Source organism: Lepisosteus platostomus, chromosome 19 (assembly GCF_059453375.1).
Source record: "Lepisosteus platostomus isolate fLepPlt1 chromosome 19, fLepPlt1.hap1, whole genome shotgun sequence".
In the NCBI taxonomy this organism is placed as follows: domain Eukaryota; kingdom Metazoa; phylum Chordata; class Actinopteri; order Semionotiformes; family Lepisosteidae; genus Lepisosteus; species Lepisosteus platostomus.
Window position 1 is genome coordinate 17,023,360 of NC_142629.1, and position 27,540 is coordinate 17,050,899.

Sequence of the window (27,540 nt, forward strand, 5' to 3'; positions counted from 1 at the left end):
TGTCACAAAAGTTCTGCCATTCACTCGAGAACACCTCACATTTGGACTTTTCCCCATTTTAATTAGAAATACAGATCTCTTTGGCTCTTCATTCAACAGGGAAAAGGCCAGGAGTACATTGTCAAGTTTCCACATACTGAAGCTTTGGACTTGAACCAAACAATTAGTCTCATGGTTGGAGGTCCCTGTTAAAAGATGAGTTCAGGTTTACCTGGCTGTGGGTAGGTGTAGGTTACATTTTGTTGTAAAACCACCTGCTTTGCATTCGTTTCAGGAAGAATAAGAGAATTATCGTAGGGCGGTTTGAAGCTATACTCTTGATAACCTCCATCCCCGAAACACCATCTGCAATTTAAGAGGGAAAGCCATCAAACAGTGGTAAGAAATCAGGAGGATTTCTACTATCATTCCATGTGAGAATGTTATCAATACTGAAAAAATCTGAATAAATCATTATCACTGCATCTCAATAACTGCACAGTAAACACACTCATCTTTCATTGCACAAGAGTGTACACAACAGTTCTGGACAGAGGAACTGCAAGCTAGGATTTCTGGAGATTAAACTGAATCAGCTGGAGAATATCTGAAAAGGTAAGCTGCAAAAAATGCTATCACAGGCAAATTACAAAGCGTCGAATATGCAGATTTAATTTATTGTATATCTAGATCAGAATGGTGCAGAAGGAGAAACTGCAACGTTAGGTCACAGACATAATGTGATCAAATACATGCAGGTTCTTTACTTCTTTATTTATGTAGAAAAAGCTTTTTAAACGTTTTAAACTGGCAAGTTATATACAGTATATAAAACAAAGCATGCCAACTAATAAAATATTTGAACATGTCAGCCATCTCTAGAGCTTCAGAAACTGCGGCTGTTTTATTGCTCTCTCTGTATCTTTAAGTCTATGCCTTCTGTGGAGCTCCAGGAGCTGCCAGAATGACGTCACACAAAAAAAAAAAACATTCACTTCAAAATAAGAAAAGAAAGGAAAGAGAAACAGAGAGACTGAACCCTCTCAAAATGTTTTAATTTACAATAAAAGGACACTTTCCAGCTGCTCATTTCCTGCCCGTGGGATTGAGGCAGAAACAACAATACTGCTACTTAATTTAACCATGTCTCAGGACACAGAAGAAACAGATGTTCTGCAAAACAGATTTTACTAGATTTTTACTGAAGTCCATTTCATACATTGTAAACATCCTGTCTGCACTGATGTGACACTGGCAACAGAGAACAGGATCGAATCAGTTTGCAAAAGGCCGAAGGGGTCACTCCAAATAGAACTGTTCTGGGCATTCTTTGGTCTGTTTCAAGATGTTCTTTGTTGCTGTTGCATCATTTGTCAGTTCCCGCCCAAGCTTTACACATTAATCCTCTTAAGGTTTTTTAAGGATTTAATGAACCGCTTGGAGTTTACAAGGATCTTCTTGTACAAAACGCTGTCATAAGCAGGCTTCTTTCCTTTTGAAGAGGTATTAGCACTGCTACCCCAAAAGACATCTAATTTGCTTTCTTAACCATGTGAAAATCTGATGCTGGCATGCTGGCAAGTCTGTCTTGCTTCTAGCGTGGTGCAGTATTCAGTAATGGAACAAAGGAAAGTTGTGGAGGACTCAGTATGAAAGCTCGCGATCCTCCTGTCATAGGCTTGTATGAAGGCTGTGTGGTCTGGACCATTAGACAAATCGTGCCTGGGTATATGTAGCTTTTGGAAACCGGTGTTCATATGCTCCACTGTACATACCACTGGTTGGAGATACTTCACTAATCTTGTCTGCTGCTCTAACTGATACTGTGTATACATACTGAGGCAGCCCAGCTGATGTTTTGCTGCTGTGCAGCGTGCATCACGACTTTTGTATGCATAGTTCTGAGGGGCCACAACAAGTACTGGTCAGAGAAGGGAGACAGGAACAAACAGCTGTCATTCTGTCTGGATCCATTAATGCTGAACGTACTTAGCTACTGTACTCATTTTTATTATAGGGCCAAGTTCATCTCTAGCAGTTATTCTCACTGCTGATCCTGTGGGATACTTGTGGCTTTCTGGTTTTGTTCCTACTGGTCCCTTAATCATTGGTGCTAATGGGTGCCTGTAAGTGGTCTGTTTGACTGTTTATAACAGTAGAAAAGCAGCTAACATACTGTACCTGAATTAGGGCAATTCTCAGTAATTAGTACAAGGATAATATTAAATATAAAACTCATTTAAACATTTAAGAGCTGAAAGCAAAACTAAAAACAGGCCAGAAAATTACCCTACGGTTAAAAACTCAGCAGGAACAGAAAACAGAGGGCACAGAGGTAACACAGGAAAAGGACAGGCCACCACTGAGCAATTGGAGGTGTGAACAATTAAAGTTTAGTGTAGTAACACTCCTGTACTGTACTGTTCTGCTCTTTTCCAGCCGTGCTAAGATCATCTCTGTTTTTCTGGTAACATAAGATTAAACGAAACCTTCTCAAAGTATATTTAAGGTCTCAAACATTGCTTTCATGATTTTGTCCTAGTGATTGGATTTGGAAAATGACTGAATTATTTTATCTTGAGTTAAGGGTTTTGCTTCCTCTCTGACACAAAAGAAAACATATTATTCTGCAGGGTGTCAAGAAGTAAATCTCCCTTTCAGAATGCGTACTGATTTCCAAGCAATATGAGATTATCTTTAAGCTTTAAATTAAGAGCAAGACACTTCCTCACAACACCATAGAGTGATTGAAGTTACTACATGCATGAACCGACCTACAGTATAGGTTAGTTCTATGCACAAAGGATGATTGGGTGTTTTGTACAGCTCCATTCCAGGGCTTTAAATTTTCAACTGCTGACATTATGCAACGGAAAACATTTTCTCCTTCTTTCTCATGTGAGCACTCAGAAAACTCCCATGAACCTTGACCCATTACAGAAGAATACAGAATACAGAAATAAGTCTCACTGTCTCAGCTTCAAGGATGAAGTTATAGGCTGGTCTTCTGTTTAAAGAATGAAAGTTAACGCAACACCTGTTGGGCATTTAGCCTAAACCGTGCAAAACAGGGGATAGATCCGTTACAATCAATCACAACTTTAATGCAGCAGGGTTTGAAGACAGTCTGCAATCACACCCAGGTGATGTAAGTTGCTCTGGCACCGTTTTACATTCTATCACCTCGTCTCTTCAGCAAGAGAGTTTTTACAGAGTGCTAGATTGGCCATCACAATCATCTGAACCAACTTCAGCCTGGGTGGATTAGAGGAGTTCCAGAAACCGAGCCGACTTGAAATCATTGAAAAATGTGGGAAGAAAATCAAAGGTCAGATAAAATACTGGCATATACAATGTTATAAAAAGTGCGTGGATGATATAAACAAAGCCGGGGCCAAACCATAAGCAATAAAATACACTGTTATGGCGAGTACTTTTCTGTATACCAAACTTTGGGGAAATTTCTACCATTGTACATATAGAGTGGAGAATGTATAGTTTAAAGGTAGTTTAAGGATGTGTCCTTAACTTTAGAGATTAAGTATATGTCTATCAGGTAGTTATACGGTATTGTCATAATCCTATACTTTTCCATCCATCCATTTTCTAGCTGCTTCTTCCAAATCAGAGCTGCGGAGGGGCCAGAGTCTATCCCTGCAAGCAACAGGTGGAAAGTAGGGTACACCCTGGAGGGGACACCTGTCCATTGCAGGGCAGACATAGACAAACACACACTCTCACACACCAGGCTCAATGCTCCCCATAGCCTATTACCCTACCAGTATGTCTTTAGACTGTGGGAGCACACCAGAGCATCCGGTTAACCCCCTTGTGAACACTGAGTGAACATACAAACTCCACACAGACAGCACCCCAGGGCTGGAAGTAAGAATATAATATATCATGTTGCATGCTCCTTATTTTGTCTAATCAAAGGCCATACTGATTCAATCTGACAAAAATACAGTTCCGACACTTCTGACAGCAATTGCTATCAAATGCTATCATTTTAAATTGATAAGTCACGAATGGCAAATTCCAGAACTGAAACAGAAATGGTCATTTCAACAAAAGCTGTCAAAATACTGGACAAAGAGTGCGGAAAAGAGCAATGATGGTGCATCACATAATGAAAGTATATTTTCCAGCCTTCTGAAAAAAAAAGTAAGAATGTATCTCAAAACATCAGGATGTATATCAGTAAATCTGTAATGGCTTCTCATAAAAATGCATTACAGGCCAAACCGGAGTTGATGTTTCCTGCTTATTGACATTTAGGGCGATCGATTCATTAAGAATTAAGACTACTCATCAGTGTCTCTTCTTTCCTGAGTGTAGGTGAAGCAGAAGTAGAATTTTAATGAAAAAACCCACAGAATACACCCAAGGCAGCAGAAAATACACTCAAATGAATAAAAGCTATAGAAATCAAATAACAAATTAAGTGTAAGCTTTTGTTATCAAAAAACAACACAATATCAGAATAAAGCAATACATGCCCCACAAACAGGGAATGTAACACACCTGGGATCAGAGTTGCACAATTAAGATTGATTTTAAATATTACTACCTATTAATATTATTTTAAGAGGTCTGAGCAAAGAGTCTTAAGCTTGAAACAAAATGCTGAACTGCCAAAGAAAAACAGCACGAGTAGGTATAATGCTGATGATGTCAGAAGAAAAGCACGATTTTTATCAAAATCACAGCACAGCAAGGGACCATGCACAACAGTTCCAGGTGACGTCAGTGAAAACAGGGGTATTCTTTTCTTTGAACTGAGTCAGAACGTGATGACCACAATCAGTTGTTTTGGTTCCAAAACTGCGACCGGAGCTATTTTTGTTTTGGTTTCATTTTTGATTTGCTCACAGATGCTGATGTTCTGTACTGTACTGTACCTCCATTCTGTGTGTGGTCCAGCCCAGAGCCCACATGACACACCCTGGTCAAAACCTTCATCCTCAAAACTTTCACCCTCACGTACACTTTGAAGTGTTAAAATTCTACATTTCCTAGGCTGTTCTTTCATCCTAGATTGCGTCATTTTCTAGATGAGGATGCATACAATTACATTTGAATATGATTATTTTATTTTTTCCCTGTGAAAGAACTTAATTTATGCATATTTTCTGCAGAATCTGGAAACAGTTCCTGCATGTTGCGGTTGGGCCTGGTCACTGGTCAATAGCCGACTGTGACAGGAAGTCCCCAGGATAGTCTCAAACCAAGAAACGGGTGACTCAGCTCTCAGCAAGACCTGTGGCCTCCCAGACACCCTCTGGCATGCGGGGCTGTCAGTGAGAGATGCACCTCTCCTCCAGCAGGGGGCAGTGCAGCCTGTGTCGTGTTAAAAGACAAGTGGCTGGAAGGTGGGCTGGTTGGAGGAGGACTCTTCCTACATGTCCTCATTCTCCCCTTATGCAGGGGCAGGGTTTGTAGCTGCAAGCCAAGATGTGGAAAAACACACAACTGACTATTCCAAATGGAGGGTGGGTACTGATAAAATAATCCATTTTTTTTAAAACAATCTAAATTAAAAAAAAAAAAGATTTCACAGTGGTTAGTTAGTATTGCTGCCACACAGCACTGGGGCCCTGGGTTCAACTCCTGGGCTGCGGTCTGTGTGGTGTTTGTATCTTTTCCATGTGTTCACCTGGGTCTCCTCCAGGTGCTCCAGTTTCCTCCCACAGTCCACAGACATGCTGGTGGATTGATTGATGTGAGTGTGTGTGTCCTGTGATGAACTGGCGTCCTGTCCAGGGTGTACCCTGCCTTGCACAGCTGTTGCTTGTCAGAAACTGAATTGAAGACAATGGATGGCTGGCTTGTGTGTTTTGGCCTTGAAATATATTTTCGGTAATTTAACAGACGGCATGGTAATACCTGACACCCCTTTCCCTCTATTGCTCCTGTAAAGTGAGGGTGCACTGTAACTTCAAAAATAAAAGGGCTCTGGAGTTCTAATTGGAGGGTTATGGGTTTAAATCGCGGCCAGTGTAAGCTGCTTTTAGTAACTGTATTAGAACTACAAATCAATAATGAATAACACAGGCAAAACTACTAAGGCAAGCCCCCAATGTACTTTGTCTTGGGTTGACATTGAACGTTCCAAAACAAATTTAAAAAACCCAGCAAGGGTGTACCTGACAGTGGCGTCCACAGATATATCCAGGTTGATGCCAGCAGAGAGCGTTTCCGCTGAGCCCTGGGTGACAATGGCTGGGATGCCCATCACGGTCAGACCGGCCATCTTCAGCATTCTGTCCACCGTCACGTTGTAGTGCTGGGTCACACTGCTCACACGGTTGGAAGCCATGACCTGCAGAATTCACCATAAGGGAGAAACGGCGTGGATCAAAGTGTCACACGAAGGAATGGGTAGCCAGAGCACATTACTTGGAGAGCCAGCAAGACACCTACTCCAAAGCAATATTTAATCCAAGCAAAATTAAACCACGATTTGTACATGCTAAGAGTGCCCAACCTTTCCCTGGTTTTTACTAATGAGGTACAATTATCATAGATACCATTTTCTTTTTTGAGTTTGCAAAGAAAACATACATTTTGTGCATTAGAAAAGACTGGAAACATTGCCTGCTTGGCAGCTAATGTAGAAAGTTAAGGATCATTAACACTTCCAGTTTCTTTTGGCTAAAGTCCAGATTTTCTTTTTCCATTTTACCTGTCTAATATTTAGCTACCATGTAACCTATTTATTTAACCGAGGGGAGTATTTCAAGGCCAAATAAAACAAGTACAAGGTACTCACACATACAGTGGGATTATAAAATGGACAATATAAAAATTGCAGTGCTTTTCAAAAGTATACACTCCCATACCAATAATATTGCATTTTGATGTAATACAAGTAAGACATGCAAGACTTCTCAAATGAACAGTTTTTATCCAAAATTGCAATCAGTTTAATCACTCTTTTATGTGAAGAAGGTTGAATTGCAGGAACATCTATGCAGGAAGATATAAAAATGTGAAATGTACTCATCACCTTGGACATACACTCAAGGACAATAACTTTCTTCTTGGCAAACTAATCACAGTTATCTTCAAATTACTACTTCACGCATGAACTGATTTAGCAAAGGGGCTGCATAGATTTACATAGTTTCATAAATATTTTCAACATTTTAGCTTTATCAGTATGAGGTAGATTGTGAAGATTCAAAATAGAATGTCCCGTTTGGAAAGCGTCATGACTGACAGCATATCAATTTGAGCACAGTGCCAGGGGGTGAAGGGTTGTGCAAGAAACTGTATATTATTAAACCACACGTTTCTTTACTTAAGCTGCGAAATAGAAAGTATTGATTAGAACTGACAGAAAATGTGGCTGGTCAGGAAAGAAAAAACAATGAATGCTCTTTAGAAATTCAGCTGGGAGAACACCAGATCAAACAGGTCAGTCAGGTTAAGGTAATTCCAAATATATAGTAATAATAAGAGTATGTGACTTTTTCATATTTTATATCAGTACTGTTTCACTAGATTACCATTAGATGTTGCATCAATGCATTCCTATAATTGTTATGTAGTACAATTTGAATTGCAGTCTTTTAAAATGGTAATAGCAAAATGCTGACACAAAAACAGACAACATTACTGAAATTGCTTATGTACAAAAAGGCTTCTAATGACCGGCATAAAGAAAAGTTATGTGTAACTTCTTTCTAAAAAATAACAGCAACAACACAAAGATATTGTAACGCAACGGGGGCTCAGGCGGGCGCCCTTGCCGCATCTGGTCGGCCCCTGCACCGTCCGGGGCTCGAACCCGGGACTTCCGCGTCTCTCTGCAGCGACCTAGCCCCGTGAGCCAAAGAGAGATCTCTCTTTGGCTCACGGGGCTAGGTCGCTGCAGAGAGACGCGGAAGTCCCGGGTTCGAGCCCCGGAGGGTGCAGGGGCCGACCAGATGCGGCAAGGGCGCCCGCCCGAGCCCCCGTTGCGTTACATTGGTGTCAGAAGCGGGGCGGGATAGCCCTTCGCCGGGGACGGCGATTTAAGCGGGGGAGAGTGTAACGCTTACGGCCGACAGGGCGCTGTGTAAGAGCCGGCGTACCAGAGCGGGTGACGTCACCGCCCTTCCCTGTGATAGCAGGACCACAGCTACTGGGCTGTGGAGAGATCTCTCTTTGGCTCACGGGGCTAGGTCGCTGCAGAGAGACGCGGAAGTCCCGGGTTCGAGCCCCGGAGGGTGCAGGGGCCGACCAGATGCGGCAAGGGCGCCCGCCCGAGCCCCCGTTGCGTTACAATATAAATTTATTATCATTGCCTCTAGACTATCAGATGTAAAAAGAATGAAACCTACTTTATTTCATTTGTGATTATTTTATGCTCAGATTCCTATAGTCTGAAGTAATTATAGCTGTTAAATGAGATGAATGAGAAACCCATGAAGCGATTAGCCTTCAATTCCTGCAGCTCTATGAAACTGAAAATTGAAAATCCTTCACTCTATAGCTCCCTAAAACATTAGTTAATAAATCAATTTTGAAACATATAATAAAGGACCATAATAAATTGAAAAGTGCCCAATTTATATTTAGAAATTAAAATTTACTTTGTCTATCAACACAAGTATAACACATAATTAAAATGTTCTTTTCCACAAAAGGTGCTACAGTATAATTACATGAATAATTATATGAATGATGGATCTAAAAATTATGAGATCAAAATAGGCCTGAGCTGATACTCACAGACAGCTTATATACCGCTGCATTCTGGTAAATGACATTGAGCACAGTGTTGTAATATGTGAAGGATGGTTTGTCATCAACGGTCCACTTGAAAATGACATCAGAACCCTCCTCTACTGTTGCAGTGTAACTCTGCAAGAGAAGAAGACATTAAACAACTTTTAAAAATGTCATATTTTGCCATGACACAAGAAGAAAAAACATCTATTCAATTTGTTGCAACTTGGCTCCATTCCTTTGCATAAATCTCTATTTCAATACAGTGAAACGGACACTGTATGCATGTAATTTACAAACTGTTTATTTACAAAGCTGAGGTACCCTATCTCAAGGGTATCAAGTATCAAGTTATAACAGATCGTGTGGGAATGTGTACACAACACCGTCAGAATATAAATGCCATACTGTGTGTGTACACATGCCCAAGTCCAGACTTTATTTGCAAAATCTTTTTGTAATTGGGCCTCCTGAGTAGCTCAACAGATACATTCTGGAAAAACACACACAACTGACTATCACAAATTGAATGGGTATAGCAAAAATAATTGGTGATTATAAATTAAAAAATATTTAGATTCACAGCCCCTACATGCCAAATCAACTGAACAAATACAAAAGATAGGAAAATCAATAACACAGAAAGAAATGTTTTAAAAACATATATACAGTAATGAGTATACTGAGCCATTGCGTGGTGAATAAGCAAAATAAGAGAAACACAAAACATGTTTTGAAAATTGCTCTTCATATTCTATGCCTTATTTTATACATTTTCCATAAGTAAGTGTGGAAAATCTTGCAGGTACACCAATCCAGAAAAACAAATTCTTAAAGCTTCCTCCTAGTCTATATTTCAAATCGGTGTAAATCAACCGACTGCTTTTTGAATGCATAAAGGGTGAACTCACAGACTTCCAAGATTGATATATAAGATGATTCTAAGGTTCTAAGGTTATTCTACTGTACATGCCTGCCGATCACTTTCTTTTTGTCACTACAGTATTGAGTTTTCATATTTACAACCTAGATAGTTTCATTCACACTCGATGTTGAATGTTTGTTCTGCAATGGACTTCAGAAGCTTCTCAATTTCATAGCCACGCGTAGCTGTTCTGTATCTTCCTGCTCAATTGAAATCAGCAGATCAGGACTCCAGTGGCGCAAGACTGGGGATGTTCCTGTCGTGGCTAAGAAACCCAGAAACACTGGCTGTAAAATTCTCAGTGGGAAACGAGAATTAGTATGATCAGATGGAGACCTGCTTGCAAGATGTGTACTACAGTGGGATAAATTGTCAGTTAGGGAGGGTCATGGACATGTATTGAACTCTTCAGAATGACAAGGAAAAGATGACGGAGAAGAATAAAAAGATGAAGAGCATCTTACCACTAACGACTCCATTAGCACTCTCTGGTTTGGATTGGGAACAATCTTCAATCCTCTTAGAGGTTCTTCCACTTTTACCTTGACTGTGAGGTTGGCAGCGCTCAATGGATTTTCCACCGTGATGACAACCTGAGACTCCTGGGGGGCTCTCAGGTCCAAATCCATGTAGGCAAACAGAGTGCTGTTGCCTGCGTTGCCCCGACAGGCCTCAACCGCAGAGGCAAGCTCTGTGGGGCAGGTGTCTTGGAAAGGGAAAGTCTGGTTGCTGCCTTGCCAGCGGGCAACAGCCCTGCCCCAGGAGGTTATCTTCACAAGAAGGAAGGTGTGGTTAGTGGGCAAGTACAGAGTGCCATCTTGGCTGGGCGGGTAGACTACAGCTACGCTGAGCGGGGGAACTATTTGGATGGTGCAGGACGCTTGGCTTGAAAGACCTTCGCTTTCTGCAGACACCTGAAAAGTGTACATGCCTTGATTGGGCAGGCCGGCTTTGAGAAGCTCACTCTCGATGGGCACCACCTGCTTCCGAGTGTACAAGACTCTCAGGTAGCACACGGCGTCTTCAGTCCAGGCCCCAGGCGCTGTGTTGTCGAGGGAGGGAGTTATCCAATCAGAGTGGTTCACCGTGAAGTAGCTCTGTCTCCATGGAGATGAAGGGTTTCGGTCACAGCTGATTAGAAATCCAGGCCCTGCATCATGCTGGATAGCAATGAAGTCACCGGGAGAGACGTGGATATCCTCAATCCCTTCTTTTACCTTTGTACAGGAAGGGAGACAGAGTGAATCAGTCCACGACTTTGCTCAGTACATGTCAGGAAAAAGACATAATAAGAATCCTAAGAATCTGAGCTGTCTGACAACAGCAGAAAAACAACAAATCAGAAATCTAGAAAAACATAGTTCTTTGTCGAATGCATGGGCGTATCTGTCTGTCACTCGAAAACTACAAAATTACAAACTGATGGCACAATCTATCTAGGTGGTGCATAGAAATCAGTACAAATAGTATAAAAAAAACAGCCAGAATGTTAAGAGTTAAAGGAACAGACACCTTCCCATCCCTCTGACTTAGAAAGTATACACTCTTGGACATCGCTACTTGAACTGTCACTGCTGAGGGATGATCAAGAAGGCACAGTATTACACCAACCTCTTTGCATGTTTGAGTCCAGGTGTAAGACTGCCCGGTGAGCAAATAAAACGTGTTTTTCCACACACCGGGGCTTGCTATCATTACTGCAGGTCATACAGACTTCATTGTTACTTACCAAGTAGTGTCTGGATTTTCCAGGTGGCAGGGTGAAGAGGACTTCTTCAACAAGGCTGTAGTTGGGGTGAGTGAAAGCCGAGGAGAGGGATCTTGCGCTCGAGCAGTTGGAGCACAAACTGGGGTGGCAGGGGCTGCTAAGGGGCAAACATCTGGACAGGAAATGGCACCATTGCTGTTGAGCTGGACAAGAGCCCACTGTGATGTTCACCTCCTCCTCGTAGCACACAGCTGTGGGCACACAGAGCTCTCCGCACACTAAAGAAAGTTAAATACAGTACATGTGTTCAAGGACAGAATGGCAGACAGTAAAGCAAATAATCTGTACCCTTGATCAGAAATTAGCCTGTTTAAATTACAAAGAACGTCTGAATGCATATTTTATATTGCCATACGGCTATTTTCTCATGATCAGTGACTATGAGTACGAAAAACACTGTCATTATTGAAGGTAAAGTCATCACACAGCAACACAGTTTTGCGAATAGCAAGTTGGTTTAAAAATAAACGTAAAACAATTTTCCTGAACAGAACCACGAAAGATGACAAAACTGGGGAAATGGAACTCAAAAGCTTCAAGGAAAAGTAAAAGAAGGGCAAATGAAACACATTTTCAAGAAGAAGCACTTAATCCTGCAGTCACAGGTTTGCACCAGCTGGACTTCATTCCAAAAGAAAATCATTTTGTGAAATCCAAGCAACACAATCTTGTTCTTATTTTCTACCCTCGGAAGAGTTTTCAATTTTCTGTAAGGTTTTTACATGTTCTAGCAAATTTGGTCAGACCTGAAGATTGATATTAATTTGGAGGTACAGTTAACTGCTTTTAAATGCGTTTTTCCACCATTTAAAGTGAGATCTGGTAGTCTATGAATAAATTCATAAACCAGAGGATCATATTGACTGATTTTTGTTGTTCATCATTGTGGCCTGTATTTGGACATAACAGTGATTTTCATTGCTTTGTGATCTGATTTATTGTTTGCCAGAGAACTCAGTTTATTGTGTTATAGCCCGTGGATATACGGTATGCATTTCCAAATACATACTGAAGATAAATATATAACTTAGTACAGCTGAGAGAGCTTCTACATTGAAGAAGGGCCAAATAACTGTACATGCTCATCATAGCCTTCTGATTTTTCATTAAAACATATTTTTATTCAAAGAAGACTTCAAGGAAAATATATCTATAATATTCTTGTTGTTCCATAAACTAAAAAAATAACTGTATTTTAAATAAAAAGTTATGTTCCACCTTAAACTTCAAGGTCAAGTCACAAATTTTACAGTACATGACATCAAAGTAATCATGATAGCCAAAGCGAATGTTTTATCACTGTGCAATGATTTTAATACTAATGTTTCTCTGAGAAGCTCATTTCTGAATCTTTTCTGAAGGGAAGCTGCAAAAGGCAATTTCCATGCACCTGGAGGACTTGTGGAAAGACTTGAAAACAGTTGTACAGTCCCTCTGGCTATTACATAAGTGCTATTGCCCAAGTTACATAAGGAAGCACAGGTGAGTGCTTAAGGTGACCTCATTCTCTGTGTCCTGGAGAATATGACGGAGAATGTTTCATATAAAAAAGAATGACCATAAAAAACATTTTCTTCCCATCTGTTTTTTTTTCCGTTAGCTAATGGATATTAAAATGATTTCCTTTTTAAAAGTCTTTTGCTTTTGACTTGTCTCTTTCTTTTGCAGCTGTCTGAGCTTTTACCTCTCCTCGTCCTGATTTTAGAGCATTGTCAGCTCAGTGAATTAATAATACTGTAGGCCGCAGGGAGGGAGAGAACTGTGACATTAAAGGAAGGAGTATGTACTAGTCTGTTACACAGGAAGCAAATCAAATAGAACCAACCTCCCTGGGAGTGCTGTGTTGTGATCAAACGGTCCAGTTCCAAGTTGGCCATCACCATGGAAAGCTGAAAGCTGGCTGACCATCATGTACAACAAATGTATTCCTTCTCCTACTTACCAGTCACCACATTGAGCAATTGTGTAGATGCATGCAGACTTACAAAACCTCATTAGATAACACTAGAGAATAAAAATAAAAAGATGTTCCATTTGTTTGTTTTAGATTGCGGGCACAACGTAAGAGAAGATCAATCCATTGCAATCGGGTTCAGATATGGGAGAAGGGTAATAATACAAGTCCATTCATGAGAAATACTCAGAAGTCTTGAGATCTGCCCACAAACTTGACAGTTATACATACAGTAAATAAGAACCACCTCATACCTGGCAAAAGAAGATGGAGATCCCGCCGTGTGCATTGTGGTCTATAAACCTGAAACCTAACTTGCACTAGATCTTTCAGCTCCTGGATCACAAGCTCCAGAGCTGACAGGCGGCCTCCATTCCTGAACCACACACTTGGGAACATCAGCAACTGTGAACAAAACAGGCACATGAGTAAGAGGCAGTGCTTGCAGTTCAGGCCGGGTATTTCTGGTTTATATACTGTAGCACTATAAGCAAGGCACGTGAGCACAAGAACCGGGTGATGGAAACGTGAGGCGGCCTTTCTGCTAATCAACACAGACATCTACTGATGCCACAGCTGCCTCTTGTTTCGCAGAATACAGAACAATCGGAGGAAAAAAAACACATTCCAGTTAGAAGTTATTTAAGAAATCGGGACTGCAAGCTCTTTAGTCGGGATGGAATATTTCCTTACTTCCACCTCCCTTGCAGGGTTGGTCAAGACCGTGACCGTGGCTGCCGGTTCGAATGGCCAATGTCTGCTGAAGACGGCGCAGCCTTCCAGGAATACATCTGCATCAGGTATTGTTGCTGGAAGCGGGAAAGAGAACAACACATTTTGGGGTTTAAGAAGCAGCTCTAAGCTCAAACCTTTTCTACTGCTGGTCTTTGTAAAACACAAAGCCTGTCTGGGACACGAATACGTGAGACACACAAGTCCTAGCATGGTGAATGGAAGCATGTCGCATCGAGTGCTATAACTACTTGCTGTGCTTCTGCTTACTAACTTATTTCTCAAAGAACCTATGAGAGAATTAAGAAAACATGTATAAATATGCCAAGGCATCTGCCACTACAAAGCTGCACCTTAGCACTGATGTTCGAAGCTTCAAACAAACGACACTTTACATTTCACACAGATTTGCTAACAACTTAGCATTGCAGTTGCTGCTCTTGCAGGTATTGTAATGCTCAGGGAGTATAAAAAGTAGAGTCAGCTTTTTATCTTGTTTTTTTTTGTAGAAAGCACCACCAAGATTTCTAGGTGTGTGTTCCTTACTTCTCTCCTTGTTATGTTCAGAGAGGTAGCAGATCCACTGGGAAATCGAACCCTGGTCGCTATGTCCAAGGCGGGTATGACCTCTTTGCCAAAAGACCCAGAGCCACTGGCAAGACTTTCACTCACTTAGCCCACGTCACCATTAGAGGGGTGACAGCGATACATAATACTCTAGAATTTCATTTTTCTGTTTTAGGTGTAGGGCAGCACAGTGGTGCTTTGGTTAGCATTGCTGCCTGACAGCTCCGGGGCCCTGGGTTCCAATCCAGACCTGGGGTTCTGTCCGTATGGAGTTTGCATGTTCTCCTTGTGTTTGTGTGGGGTTCCTCCAGGTGCTCCGGTTTCCTCCCACACTCCAGAGAATTACTAGGAGGTTTCCTGGATTCTGGGCCAAGTGGCCCTGAGGTGACGGTACGTCTGTGTCTGTGTGTCTGCTCTGCAAATGACTGGTGCCCCACACAGGGTGTATCCTGCCTTGTGCCAGTTGCTTGCCAGGATAGGCTCCAGCTCCCTCCAAAGACACTGTATAAAGCAGTTAGAAATGGATGGCTGGATATTTTAGCTGTAACCGTTTGTGACTTTCCACAGCAATAGCAAAACCATGAAAGACACATACAGGTATCATCCCAGGTTATACTTAGTGGTAATGCCCTGTGCTAAATAGGGGGTAGCCACATTACCATACTGGCCTAAAATGCATTAAAACCATGCTGCTGACTCTTAACCATCTGTACTGCTCTCTAGATTTTCCTTTTCTTATGTAATTTTCTATCAAGAGTAGAAATGTAAAAATACCTCTAATGTTATATAGACAGTGGAAACACTGGTCCAAAAAAATTAAAAAGTTGAAAAAAGCCCCTGTTTTGACAGGGTGCTGACTATATTTTATGAGTTTTATAGCACAATGAATGCTCTGTTATACCTTGGTTATGAAGCCAATGCCTTGTCTGAGTCAAAAAATGGAGTGCTCTTAAAATGTAACATTATGATGCCTCTTAGTAAAAAGCTTGAAGAGAGTGCTTGGAAATAATAATAAAAGTAAAAAACCCTCAAATAATACTGGAAGCGTTGGCTCTTTTTGCAGAATACACATCTGGAAACATCTGGTCAAGAAAGCCTTGCCTCTTCTCAGAGCAAAACAGGCTCTTGCTTAGTTCAACTTTAAAAGCCGGGGTCCGTTCGTGTAAACAAGCATCTGGTTTTGAAACGGACTGCTGCAGGACTCATGCTCAATTTCCTGATACTTAAACTGAATGTCGCTGCCAAGGCACAGCACTGAAATAGAGCTCTTATTCTTAGACACATTTGGTGACTACGGATATACCCACACCCTGTCTATACCGTGAATATTGCATTAAATTATACACTGCCTTCCTCTACAGTGCATACTGAGCTCTGATGTAAAGTTATGTAATATTTCATCTAGCAGAGCAAATGGCAATATAGAGGACACAAGATTTTTCGATTGAGCCTGGAAATACTCTGGGTACATCCATCTGTTCAGGTTAATCAGAGATGTGATGTTAATCAGGATCAAAATTCGTCCTTTGTGAGAGATTTCGCCACACAAGATAAAGGAATCACGTAAAAAAGAAGAGCATGGGCAGAATTATTCCCAAAACACACGCTGGAAATATCTTTCGGTAAAGCTTTTCCCAGACCACAGAAAACAAACAGAAGAAGGTAACAAATACAGAGCACAATAGAAACAAAACTTGCTGTCGGAAAAGGTCAGGTCCGCACATGGCAGTAATCAAGTAAAAAAAAAAACACTCAATTATAATGAGTAACTAATTCAGTCGTATGACCCCAGACCACCAGACTCTTTTGAGTCAGTGATGTAGATCTAAAACTAGGAACTGTCATGTTAATGAGTTGGATTATTTTAACTAGTAACATTTGATCAAGTTAGGCAAACATTTTTAAACCCTGAAGTCAGTGACCCTTTATAACATGCATGGAAGACATATGTAAAGAAATGTGTCAAATATACACGTGTAACTGAAATGCAGCTGAACATTTTAACCAGAAAATTAAAAAAGATCCAGACTCGGCAACAAACAGGATGTATAATTATTACTTCTTATACATTTGCTCACATACTGTAGCTAACTGGTGTCTGGACCCTTTTAGAAATTTGCTTTTAGAAATGCACACCTCTCTAATTTAACTTTTTTACTTTTTATTCCAGAAAAAGACTAATGAAATACAAAAGTCGATACTAATGAAATACAAAAGGGAGAAGACTATTTTCCTTTGACAAACACAGACTAAAGACTTTGAAATGAATATATGAACACAGACCCAGCTATTGAAAGTGCAGTGGGCAACCACCGACAACAAAAAATGAAATAATTGCATACTCACTCTTAACAGTTTCTAGTTGCCTGGGATATACATGAAAATCAAGACTCATGTTAATCCTCTTGGGAGTGTTTTTTTTTCCATTTTTTCTGTTCATAAATATTTTGGGATAAAAGCAAGTTTCCACACAGTACTGGCATGGGGCTCAGCATAATCAAATACCAAAACATCCCCAGAAACAGAGAGACAGTAAATAGAAATAACAGGAATTAGCAGCGGTGATATGAAAAGCACTACTGTTTGACTACTTTGTCCCTACCGTGTGGTCGGAATTCGCAGATGAAGCCTCTTTTGGAGGAGCAAAGGTGGGTGTTGCACTGGCCGGTGGAGTTCAGGGAAACGCAGGTGTTCCCCGACACCTGTGCCTCTTTCTCCCTCTTGCAGTCATCGCTAGCTTCCAGAGCCGAGCCGCTAACCCACTGCAGAATCCCAGGACTTCCAGCGTCGCTGAGTCCAACCCACACGCCTCGGTCACTGTCAAAACACACACCGCCATGACTCTCAAAAACCATGAAACAGGAAACAGGAATCGATATTGATCATCCATCTAAAAGCACAGCTAGAGTATGGCATCACAAACATAATCAACTTGTGAAATTATGAGCTCACGGGCACTTATCGAGAAACTGGACGTGCTGATGCATGATGAACACCATCTTGTGAATGGACCTCCTGAAGACATGGACATTACCTGTGAGAGTCAGTAGTCTACTTCCTTTTTGGGTTAAACTTGGCCATGCCGCCTGCACCCTTAAGAGACTGTCTGTGGTATATAGTAGTGAATGGCACTCATATCCCATTAATATGTCCTTAGGTTTACTAATGTCCACCACTGAAGTTTAATTTTTTTTTTTACAGAGTAACTTTTGGAGTGTGAGCATCATCTTAAAAATCAGGCTTTAAAAACCAAGATATTATTACAATATCCTTATAATTATTATTACAACAGAATAAGTGCAATCATTTGCCGTAATCAACAAAACTGTATTACACACACAAAGGCACATAAATACGGGACAGTCCCCTTTAATACTGATATAAACATGAAGCTGTCTTAGTTAAATATTTTTTTTTTAAATGTCATTACATATAATAACATGTGAAACAATAATACAGTTTAGACCTAATTACAATAGATAGTAATGAACCGATAATCTTGTACGAAGGGATATAAAAAACCCCACTGCTCTGGGACATATTAACTTGTGTATTGGCATTTTTTATTTATTAACGGGCGAGTGTTGATTGCAGTTGGTGAAAAAGACATTTTCATGTGCTCCAGATCTGTGTGCCTGGTGTCACTTAACAGCACGAGCATGAGTTCTCCTGCTGTGTAAAAGACTGAACTCACTGCTTGAGGTTTTGTTTTTTCCCAAGGATGAGTACAGCAGGTTGAGGGGAATTACATTTACTGGTGTTTGCAGGCAATATCTGTATAAAATCATGCAGACAGCCGTCGGTTTGTTCCTCTTGAATTTTTTTTTTTTAATAGACATTGTTTCTGATGGGATTCTGCCAAATACCACATCTGTGAAAACTGCAAACAGACAAGAAAAGAGGGGAAGATGGTTTTTTTTCTGCCAAAAAAAGTGTTTCTTAAAAAAAAAGTCTTACATAACGCTGACACCCGGGAATGGGTGAGGTGGCAGGCTCGGTTCGAAACCGGCCTGGGGGGTTTAGTCATGGGGTTATGGTGGGCAAATGGTTTTAATGATCAGATGGCTGCTCTGAACTGGAAACCTTCAGGCACAAGTATGAGCTCAGCCTTCAGAGGCCCCTTGACAGGATATGTTCTCATTTCACTGAGAAAACTGGCTGAACATCCAGTAGCTGGTTACTGGAAGGGCTGAGTCTCGCATTTTAAATTAATGAGCTTATGGGCGTGGGGTAGAACAGGAATAGCTCTTGCCACTCTGCTACATGCAATTCCCACTAAGTAATAGGGGCTGCCATGCTGATTGGCACACAGTTCCTAATATTATGGAATGGTATGTAAAACGGACAGATCTGGAAAGTCCTTATGTTGACTGAGGATAAAACTAGATCAAATGCAATGTGCATCAGCTGGTACAAAAATACATATTGCCTAAATTGAATTATTTTGTTCCTACATTATACAGTGCATTTTTTATTTAATACTCCAAACCTTTTTAACTTGCTTATGTGTTGGGAGCTTAGTGCTGGACCCATGTTAATTCTTAGTTTCTTTACTTCAGTGGCTCTTTTCCTGGACCCTCAGAGTTAAGATAAAATCCTATTATGTATTAAAACGTATCACTATTAGAGTTAAAGTACTGTTACTGGAGAAGACGTGAACAATAGTTGCGTTCTTCTAAAAAGACAGATCAAAGTTTTCTATTTATTTTCAACTGTTTTAATTGATAACACTCGCCAAAAAGACACCCTCATACTCAAGGAAGCAGTACAATAAGTCTTAGAAAGTACAGAAAGTGGCAACCGGAATAATATTTTAGGTTGCTAGAGAACTGGGCATGATGGGAATGTATAAACAGCAGCGAGTTACAAATTGCTGTAATGTGGAAAGCCTGACTCCTGGAGCTAAAGAAAGGCTATAAAGAGTTCCACAGCGCAAAACCACAAATATAGAAACAGATGTTGTTTTAATAAGAAGGTTTTCTCTACCTTCGACTACTTCAAACTCTTTAAAAAAAATGCCTATTGAGAAGAGAAGCGCCTTTTCCACGTTTGTGCTGCCCAGAAAAACAGACAGCCATTTCCTTTCCACTGTGGAGGAGGTAGGCTTCCATACAGTTACAATCAGCCATTCAAGTTAAATTGGTACTGATTGGCTCAGAATGGAAATAAAAGGAGCCTGTAAGAATGGCATTTTGTGGCAATTTCATTTTACTTTTTTTCTTAGATATAACAACACATATTTTTGGGAGAAAAAAAAACCTCCTTCATAGTTCAGCAGCATTAAGAATTTTTAAGGTCTTACTCTTTTACCTTTTTGTAACACTCTTCTGTGATAGAGAGTCTCAAACTCAGAATAACAGTACTTCAGGAAATCTGTATTTACAGGAAAATGCTTGGTTTGTTTGCTCGTTTTATACATTAACAAATTCCAAGGGGAAACCTTTCTTGGAAAAGAAAATCCCTTGTTTATATATTAAGAGCTTGGACCTGCTTTTGCATTTTGTTTACAGTGTCTGTTATCCTGCCACCAGGTGCACTGTGATAACAAGGTGAAAAAACAAAAGGGCATGAGACAAACAGTGCTCAACACATTGATATCATACTCCACCCAGCCACCCTGACCACAAGGGTGAATGAGCGAATGTGGAGGTGCTTTGGATTTACAATGTGCTTGTCCCATTGAGTATATGCATGGACTACGGCCCACTGAAGATGTAAAGCTTTTACCCAGCTTGTCACAGATACTATTGGTTGCTGGAAAGTTATTACAGACGACTCCAACCATAAGGAAAACGTATCCATTGATTTACTTTTAAACTCTGTGGTGAAGAGAAGCTGGCAGGGCTCTGGTCTATAACAAAACGTCAGCTGTCTCATATTTATACCCTAGAGAGCAAGTGATTGGAAGGCGTTGATACACTTTCTCCCACTTCTAGTTGACTAGTCAGGACACTCTTCACCCTTAGAATGTGGCTACATATACTACCAAAATCCACATTGCTGTGCATTCATGTGTCACATCACATGTCAAACACAAAACATCTCCTACTGATCATCTTTCAGCTTGGCATGTTTTCCATTCAGCAGCATCCTCATTTTACAAAGGAAATCTCTTTACTGATGAACTTTTTACTCTTGCTCCAGTGTCCTGGCTAAATTCCACCTGATGAATCTAAACCTGAATTTACCCGTTGAGTCAATTTGTGAGGTTCTTTTTCACTTCTTACTCTAATCTACTGTGAAGTGGGCTGGTGGCACAAATTGACCGCTGTGCATCACCCAGGTGGGGGCTGTATTTCACTAGTTGGATGAGGTGGATCTTCTGATGCACGTGTAAAAGGAGAGGAAACTTCTATACAAGTGCAAAGAATCATCACCATTACCAACGTCATTATACTCACTCAAAGACAAAGAACCAGAATTCCCAAAAAACCCTTTCAACGTGCTTTTTCAGACTTTTAAGGGTGGCTTTACAGCAATGCATATCTAAAACATGTTCCCTTTTGTTCTATAAACACTGCTCATCTCTAGAAACCTCCCTGTTTCAACAAGGCAGGCAAACAAATGCTAAGAGTTTAACCCTGTCTCTGACTCCACAATTCAGACTCCGCTGCACCTGGTTGGATTGTGGGAAGTGGGTCATGGTCCTGAAGGTCTCGACTCAGAATTGCATAGTACACTCCGTCACAGGGCAAGTTATCCGTCGCTCACGTTCCTTACTTTCGTATATGTCCGATCAGGAAGTTGCGGATGTGGGGAGTGTTCACTACGGCCAGGTCACCACTTCTGTGCGAAAGGCACTGCTGTCGGGCCTCCAGCCAGGGAGACTCGCCTCTGAGCACATGGTAGCAGTGGCCGTTCTCCGAGCAGACGAGGCCTTCGGGCGGACAGTACGGGGTCGCTGGAAGGCAATAAGAAACACTGTAGAGGTAAGCAGGAGCCAGTTACAGGCGTTTGTTTCTTAGCTGTCACCGCAGGTCTTTATGGCAAAAACAGTCCAACCGCTGTCAGAAAACCACCCATCCCATCACAAGATCCCTGGAAAGGGATGCCAATCCATCACAGGGAATTTACAGAAACATAAGCACACTTTGACAATTTAGAGACACCAATTAACCTTGCCAACATCACCTAGCACCAAATAACAATTAACAATTGCAGTAGCTCAGTTAGATCCTAATAAATGAGAGAGAAAGAGAGACGAGATACAGTATGAGCCTGTCACAGAGCCTGTCATTGGGCCTGGGTTTCGGCTCTGTACAGGGCCTATGTTTCCTTCCTTCTGTGAACGTCTCTCCCTCAAGGCCCTCTTTCCTGCACTGTGGCCTGGTGCCTGCCATATGCATCTTCTGAAAATCGAGACCTTCTCTGCAAATTTACAATTTGCCTGGTATGCGAGATGATATGCATCAAGCAAATTGCTCAGAAGAACTTAAGAAAGGTTATGAATGAGAAAGGAGGCTGTTGGACCCATCCAGACTATTGCTAGAAACAAAATAATTTGAAGATCTCATCCAGCAGTTTCCTGAAAGAGGTTAAGGCTATCAGTTTGAAGAACGTGGCTTGGTAGTTCTAAAGATGGTTAAAAACAAAACTATAAAACAAAAGACTTCTCAAAACCAATTTTTCTTTCTTCCCTCATTAACACCAAATTCCATGACTTTCTTTGACCGGACACAAAAGACACTACTATTTCTTCTCCACTTATAATAGAACTACGTCTGTTGCTTGTCAAGTCAATGACTAGTCTGCCTTGAAGAGGCAGATCTGCACTAACTAATCCTTCATCCTAATTCACAGCTGCAATGGATCAATCATTGCCCAATTAAAATTCCCATATACATATTAACTTTAGTCACCTAGTGAAGATCAGATAAGGGCATAATTATTACCACCTCATCCATCAAAACCACATAGGTGTCATCTGGGCCACCATATACTTTTCTTCACATGCCTATATCGGGCACAATACATTATGCAGGGGATTTAAAACAAGTGCATCTTTCAAATTACAAGAATAGCTGTCACCTTTTTTCTTTTGGAGGCTGACAGTTTGTAATTGCACTCCTATCCTGATTTAATTCAATGTAATTAAATAGAATTTTGTCTTATGAAATTAACCTGTTGTGAAATGCATACATGATTTATGGAATGTTCATGCGCGAATCGATGGGCTCGCAGACATGTAAATGAAAAGAAATGTGACAATTTAGCTGGCAAGAACAGATCAATCTAATTTCGCAATTAGCGCATCATTATCAAACATTGCCTTTTCTAAGAGATATCTGTCAGTTTAATAGTGTTCAAGGGCTGATGTGTGCCAGGTCCCTGAGCACATGTGATGTCAGTGCTCACTGCATGCCACTGAACACCATTTCTAGTTGCTCTACATTTGGACGAATCATTGCAAGCCATTATAAATATGCAAAACACAAACACAAACAGGGAGAAAAGAGAGATAATTGTTTTTTCACCTAACTTCTATCCCTGATTTGCCAACCTTTTCAATGTTTCATTTTTCATCATTGTGCATGCAAAACAAATCTATTAAGCAATATAAAGAGCTTAATTTTTTTTCTTAGTGGGGGGGATTAAAATGCAGCAGCAATCTGTCAGCCTGATGAAATGTGTTGTTAGGGAAGAAAACAAAAAAGAACACTCTACTCCGGGAAAATGATCACAGCTTAAAGGTAAACGGTGCACAGACAAAGCACAGCACAGCAGCCCAGAGCAAGTAACAGTTTTGCAGATTGTAAAGGTCTGCGTATCAGCATTTATTTTAATAAACCTAAGGTACCGTATACGCTTTTTGTGGAATTGTGGGGAACAAAAGCTTTGCAGAAGCTTATGAAAAAGGGACGATTAAAATTCTTTATATATTTCTTTAATTAAAAGGAATAATAATATAATTAAAAGAACTATGTAACGGGACACAGATTCAGACAGTTCTGGTCTGTACTACATTTCCCAGAAAGCTGTGTGGCACTACCTGCCAATATGTAATTCAAAAAGTCACTTTTTGTATTCAGTTTTGCCAACCAACAAAGTGATAACACAAATGGGTAAATTATTATTTTGTCTCAAAGTGACCAGCAGCCCTACAGGCCCAAATAAAGCAACTCTTAAATTCCTCAATTTCCTCTCATTGGGAAGTCTCTCAACAATTGTACCGAAACTCATCTACTCAACTTTGTAGTGAGACTTACCTCTGAGAGTTTCGTTGCCATTGCCAGTAATTCTCCAGTCCACAGCAAGGTCTGTGCCACCCAGGTTCCAAACCCGGACGTCAATGCTGTCGTTGGCGGTAACTACGGTAGGACACTTCACCTCCAGGCGGGCCGGAACGATGACGTCAATGTCCGTGTGGATGGTTTTGTCCTTGTTTCCCGACCAGAGTGTGACCTTCACCCTGTACCTCCCAGGCAGAGCATACTTGTGAGAGGCCCAAGTTGTGGTGGTATTGAGCAAAGGCGTTAGATCTCCAAAGTCCCATGATAAAGTGCTGACAGAGACCGAAATACTGACGGAAAGTGTGGCTTCCTTGTGGACGCTGAAAGCCTGCAGCTGGCGGAAAGAGGCAGCAAAGTCCACCAGGAAGACCTCTTTGGCCAACGTCCAGCCGCAGTTCTTCATCACCTGGTTGTCCGCACAGGCCGCGGAGCACTGGGATTCACTGATGAAGTTGGGCTCAGAGTTTGTGCTGCACAGGCACTCGTTTTTGGAGCCCAGGCCCCCATACAGCTGCCCCGTTTTGAAGCAGTGAGCATTGCAGGAGTCCCGCGTGAAGTTCCCTGAAGTCGACGATGAAAAGATGACGAGCTCCTTCCTTTCGGTGTTCGTATCGAACAAGCAGGCTGCGTAGTTTAACCCTGGAGAGAGCAGAAAGGGGGGCTTCTTAAAAGACCATCTGAAACTCACGGGATGTTTAAAACTGCAATACCCAAAGGTATTGCACCTGTGATGGAAACACAGTAAATACAGACTCTCAAGTGGCTGGACTGGTAAATGCATGTATCTTGAGCCCTGTTGTCCAAATGTCGATTCATGTCAGATCACCTGTGACTGTCATTCTCAAAGAGATGTACAGTAAGACAGCAGGCAGAGGCTGTGTTGGGTGGGTGTAAGTTAGCCAGGACAGCCTCAGCACACAGCTTACCTGTAACCCCTGTGACATGGACTATCACCTTTGAGGAGGCAGGACTGACTAAGAGCTGCACTAGTACTAACTGATTTCCTGCGTGACAAAGGACAGATGGTTTTGACATGTGAATTTCAGGGGGAAGTTTTCCCTGTGATGGTGGTACAAGGGTACTAAGCAGAGTGGATTAACACACAGTGTTTGGAATACCTGGAAAAAAATTGGAAAATACTGTGGATTGTCATTTTCTAAAGTATTTTTGGTTAGGTTAAAGACTTTACATATAAAATACCGCATTCAAGCTTTCATTTACAAAATCTTTGGTTTTCAAAGGGAAAAAAAAATCAAACTGGGAGATGTGAAATACAAATACATTAATGGAGTTCAGGAAGACGATGATATTTATATATATGGGCCTCTAGATCACTGCTTCTCACCAACATTCATACCACCAACAACCACCTCTAGGGATATTGGGTGAGGAGTTCATCCCTTAAACTAAGCAGGTGTAAAGCAGTACAGATTCCTTCTGAAATCCCATTATTGAGGCTTGCATCTTTTGAAATCCGATAATTATTCTGTCCTCTCACTAGGACAATCAATAAGAAAAACGATCCTGGTCATACTCTGTGCTTTGAGATCACCTGTCGCAAAAGTAAAGCTGGGACTACTCACCGCATATAACACTGGAAAGGCTGACGTTTAAAAGAGGCAGGTTCTTCACCTCTGGCGGTTTGGCACATTGCATGGATTCAGGTTGGTGGACAACCACTCCCCTCTCCGCTATCCAACTTACCAATCGGAAAAGTTTGCAATCACAGACAAATGGATTGAAACTCAAGTTTCTGGAAAGGAAAAAGGGAAATAAGACTGATCACAACTTTTCACAACTTTTCCCTCATATGGGGAAACAACTTTCACTGCTGAAAAGAATGAGAAAGTCTCACTTTTTCAGATTTGAAAAAAAAAATGCCATGACACATTGCTGTCCAGGATACCACCCAACACCTTGAGCATTGTAAACTTCACCTCTACTTCAAAGGCAACAACAAACACTTCCAATAAATATCCCACTGGCTTTGTTGAATGATTCAAATTTAAACAGTCCTTTGGGAATGTTCACATTTTCATTGAATGTGTTATTAGAGTATATGATTTATTTCATTAGTCTTTAAAATGGCTTTCGACACTGATGTTCACCAACATCTGAATGCACAGTATACTGTATACTCTAAAATGTGTTATTGCTGTTGTTATTGTTATTGGTGTCACTGCTGTTCCTAATTCCTAACAATGCTTTTGATTCTGATGTAGTAAACTAGTGACGTTCACAGACAATACCACAATTGAGGGTCGAAAACACTAAAGAAGCAGCAGGAAAAACTCAGAAATCAATATGTTCAAGACTGGGCAAACACCTGGCAAATCTGGACAAGTAAAAGTGATATAAGTATGAAAAACGCTGAGTTTGAAGAAGCTACCTAATGAAAACAACTTGGTTGTTTATATTTACACCTTATTTTCCTGCTCTATACAAGGCGGGGGAAGCAATAAAAAGGCAAAAATATGTTAGGAGAAGATGGAACGTTAAAATTGTCCAATACATTATTAAGGCCTTATTCAGAATATTTTGTAAATACTGTATTTTGATCACCAGGATATAAAATGTATGGCACTGTTCTGATATCACACCAAAGAACAACAACCAGGTACATTTCTAGGCTTAAATGAACTTCATACAAGGACAGGCTAAAATAACCAAACATTTTCAGCCTTGAACAGAAAAGGTTATAAATAGACTTGATTCAAATATTTAAAAAGCAAATGGACGTCTTCAACATCAACAGTGAAAAACAAACCAGCAGACACAAGCTTGAAACTATGAGGTAATAATATAAAACTGAGAACATCGGGAACTTTTTTAAACATTACCTTCTATAAATAGTCTCCCTAATTAGTTCATACTTACTGCTCGTTTGGCCTAATCAGGAGATAAATGAAACTTGGCACAGTGGGAGTCCAGATTTAGATATCCAACCACATTGTCAAAGTGGACACCCCTTTAAAGAAACATTTCTAGAAACGTCTTGCAAGAAATGGTTGGATGACGCTCTTGGTTCAAGAAACTACTTCCAACCAAATGCGCTACATCAGCCAAATGGCCGTGTGTCGTGTGTAGCCTTTCTTGTGTTCTTACGTGCTGTTAAAATTGGCCATGCATGTAGTGAAGGAAAGTGCAGTGTTCGTATGCAGAGTTTTAACAGGGAAAGATGGAACCAAGCAACTATCTAGCTAATCAAAGTCTTTAAAAGTCAAAGCAGAAACAACTACAGAGAATCATGCCAAACAACCAAAACGAGAAAATGCATGACCTCCTTTCAGTCCATATGTGCTCTTGATGTGTGTGAAGGGTGTTTCTTTGCGTGCAACAGACTCTCTGAGCAGATGACATAATGCAACCTGTTAAGGAAATGCCTCATTCATAAAAAGTCCAGAATTGAAGAGGCTGTGAAGTTTTGTATTCTCAGAGTGGGAAGCAGATTATGCAAGAGACTTTAGGGATTTTTCCCAGTGCTACGAGCTGTGGGTTGCCGCCAAAGAGTGATGATCTAACCCATATGATAGATGGCTGGGAAGGGCTGACCGGCGCACACACTGAACACTGCCACTTCAACACTGTGCAATGCTCACTTGCAAAGCAAGCTACAGATCACACATTGGGGCACCTATTAACTTATGAGCAGGGGGACCATTGTCAAGGA

At 40.9% G+C, this 27,540-nt stretch overlaps 1 protein-coding gene across 1 annotated transcript in view; it reads right to left on the reverse strand.

Moving 5' to 3' along the window:
- pkd1a (polycystic kidney disease 1a) overlaps nucleotides 1-27,540 on the reverse strand; it is a 102,724-nt gene that overhangs the window by 40,322 nt on the left and 34,862 nt on the right. The window contains exons 5-15 of the mRNA XM_088613149.1: nucleotides 25,454-25,623; nucleotides 23,847-24,509; nucleotides 21,361-21,541; nucleotides 17,243-17,457; nucleotides 14,035-14,150; nucleotides 13,596-13,746; nucleotides 11,349-11,605; nucleotides 10,084-10,836; nucleotides 8,698-8,829; nucleotides 6,126-6,301; nucleotides 212-345 (exon numbers count right to left, since the gene is read on the reverse strand). Coding sequence (XP_088469275.1) covers nucleotides 212-345; nucleotides 6,126-6,301; nucleotides 8,698-8,829; nucleotides 10,084-10,836; nucleotides 11,349-11,605; nucleotides 13,596-13,746; nucleotides 14,035-14,150; nucleotides 17,243-17,457; nucleotides 21,361-21,541; nucleotides 23,847-24,509; nucleotides 25,454-25,623 — 2,948 coding nt within the window. The remainder of the gene's footprint in view (nucleotides 1-211; nucleotides 346-6,125; nucleotides 6,302-8,697; nucleotides 8,830-10,083; nucleotides 10,837-11,348; nucleotides 11,606-13,595; nucleotides 13,747-14,034; nucleotides 14,151-17,242; nucleotides 17,458-21,360; nucleotides 21,542-23,846; nucleotides 24,510-25,453; nucleotides 25,624-27,540) is intronic.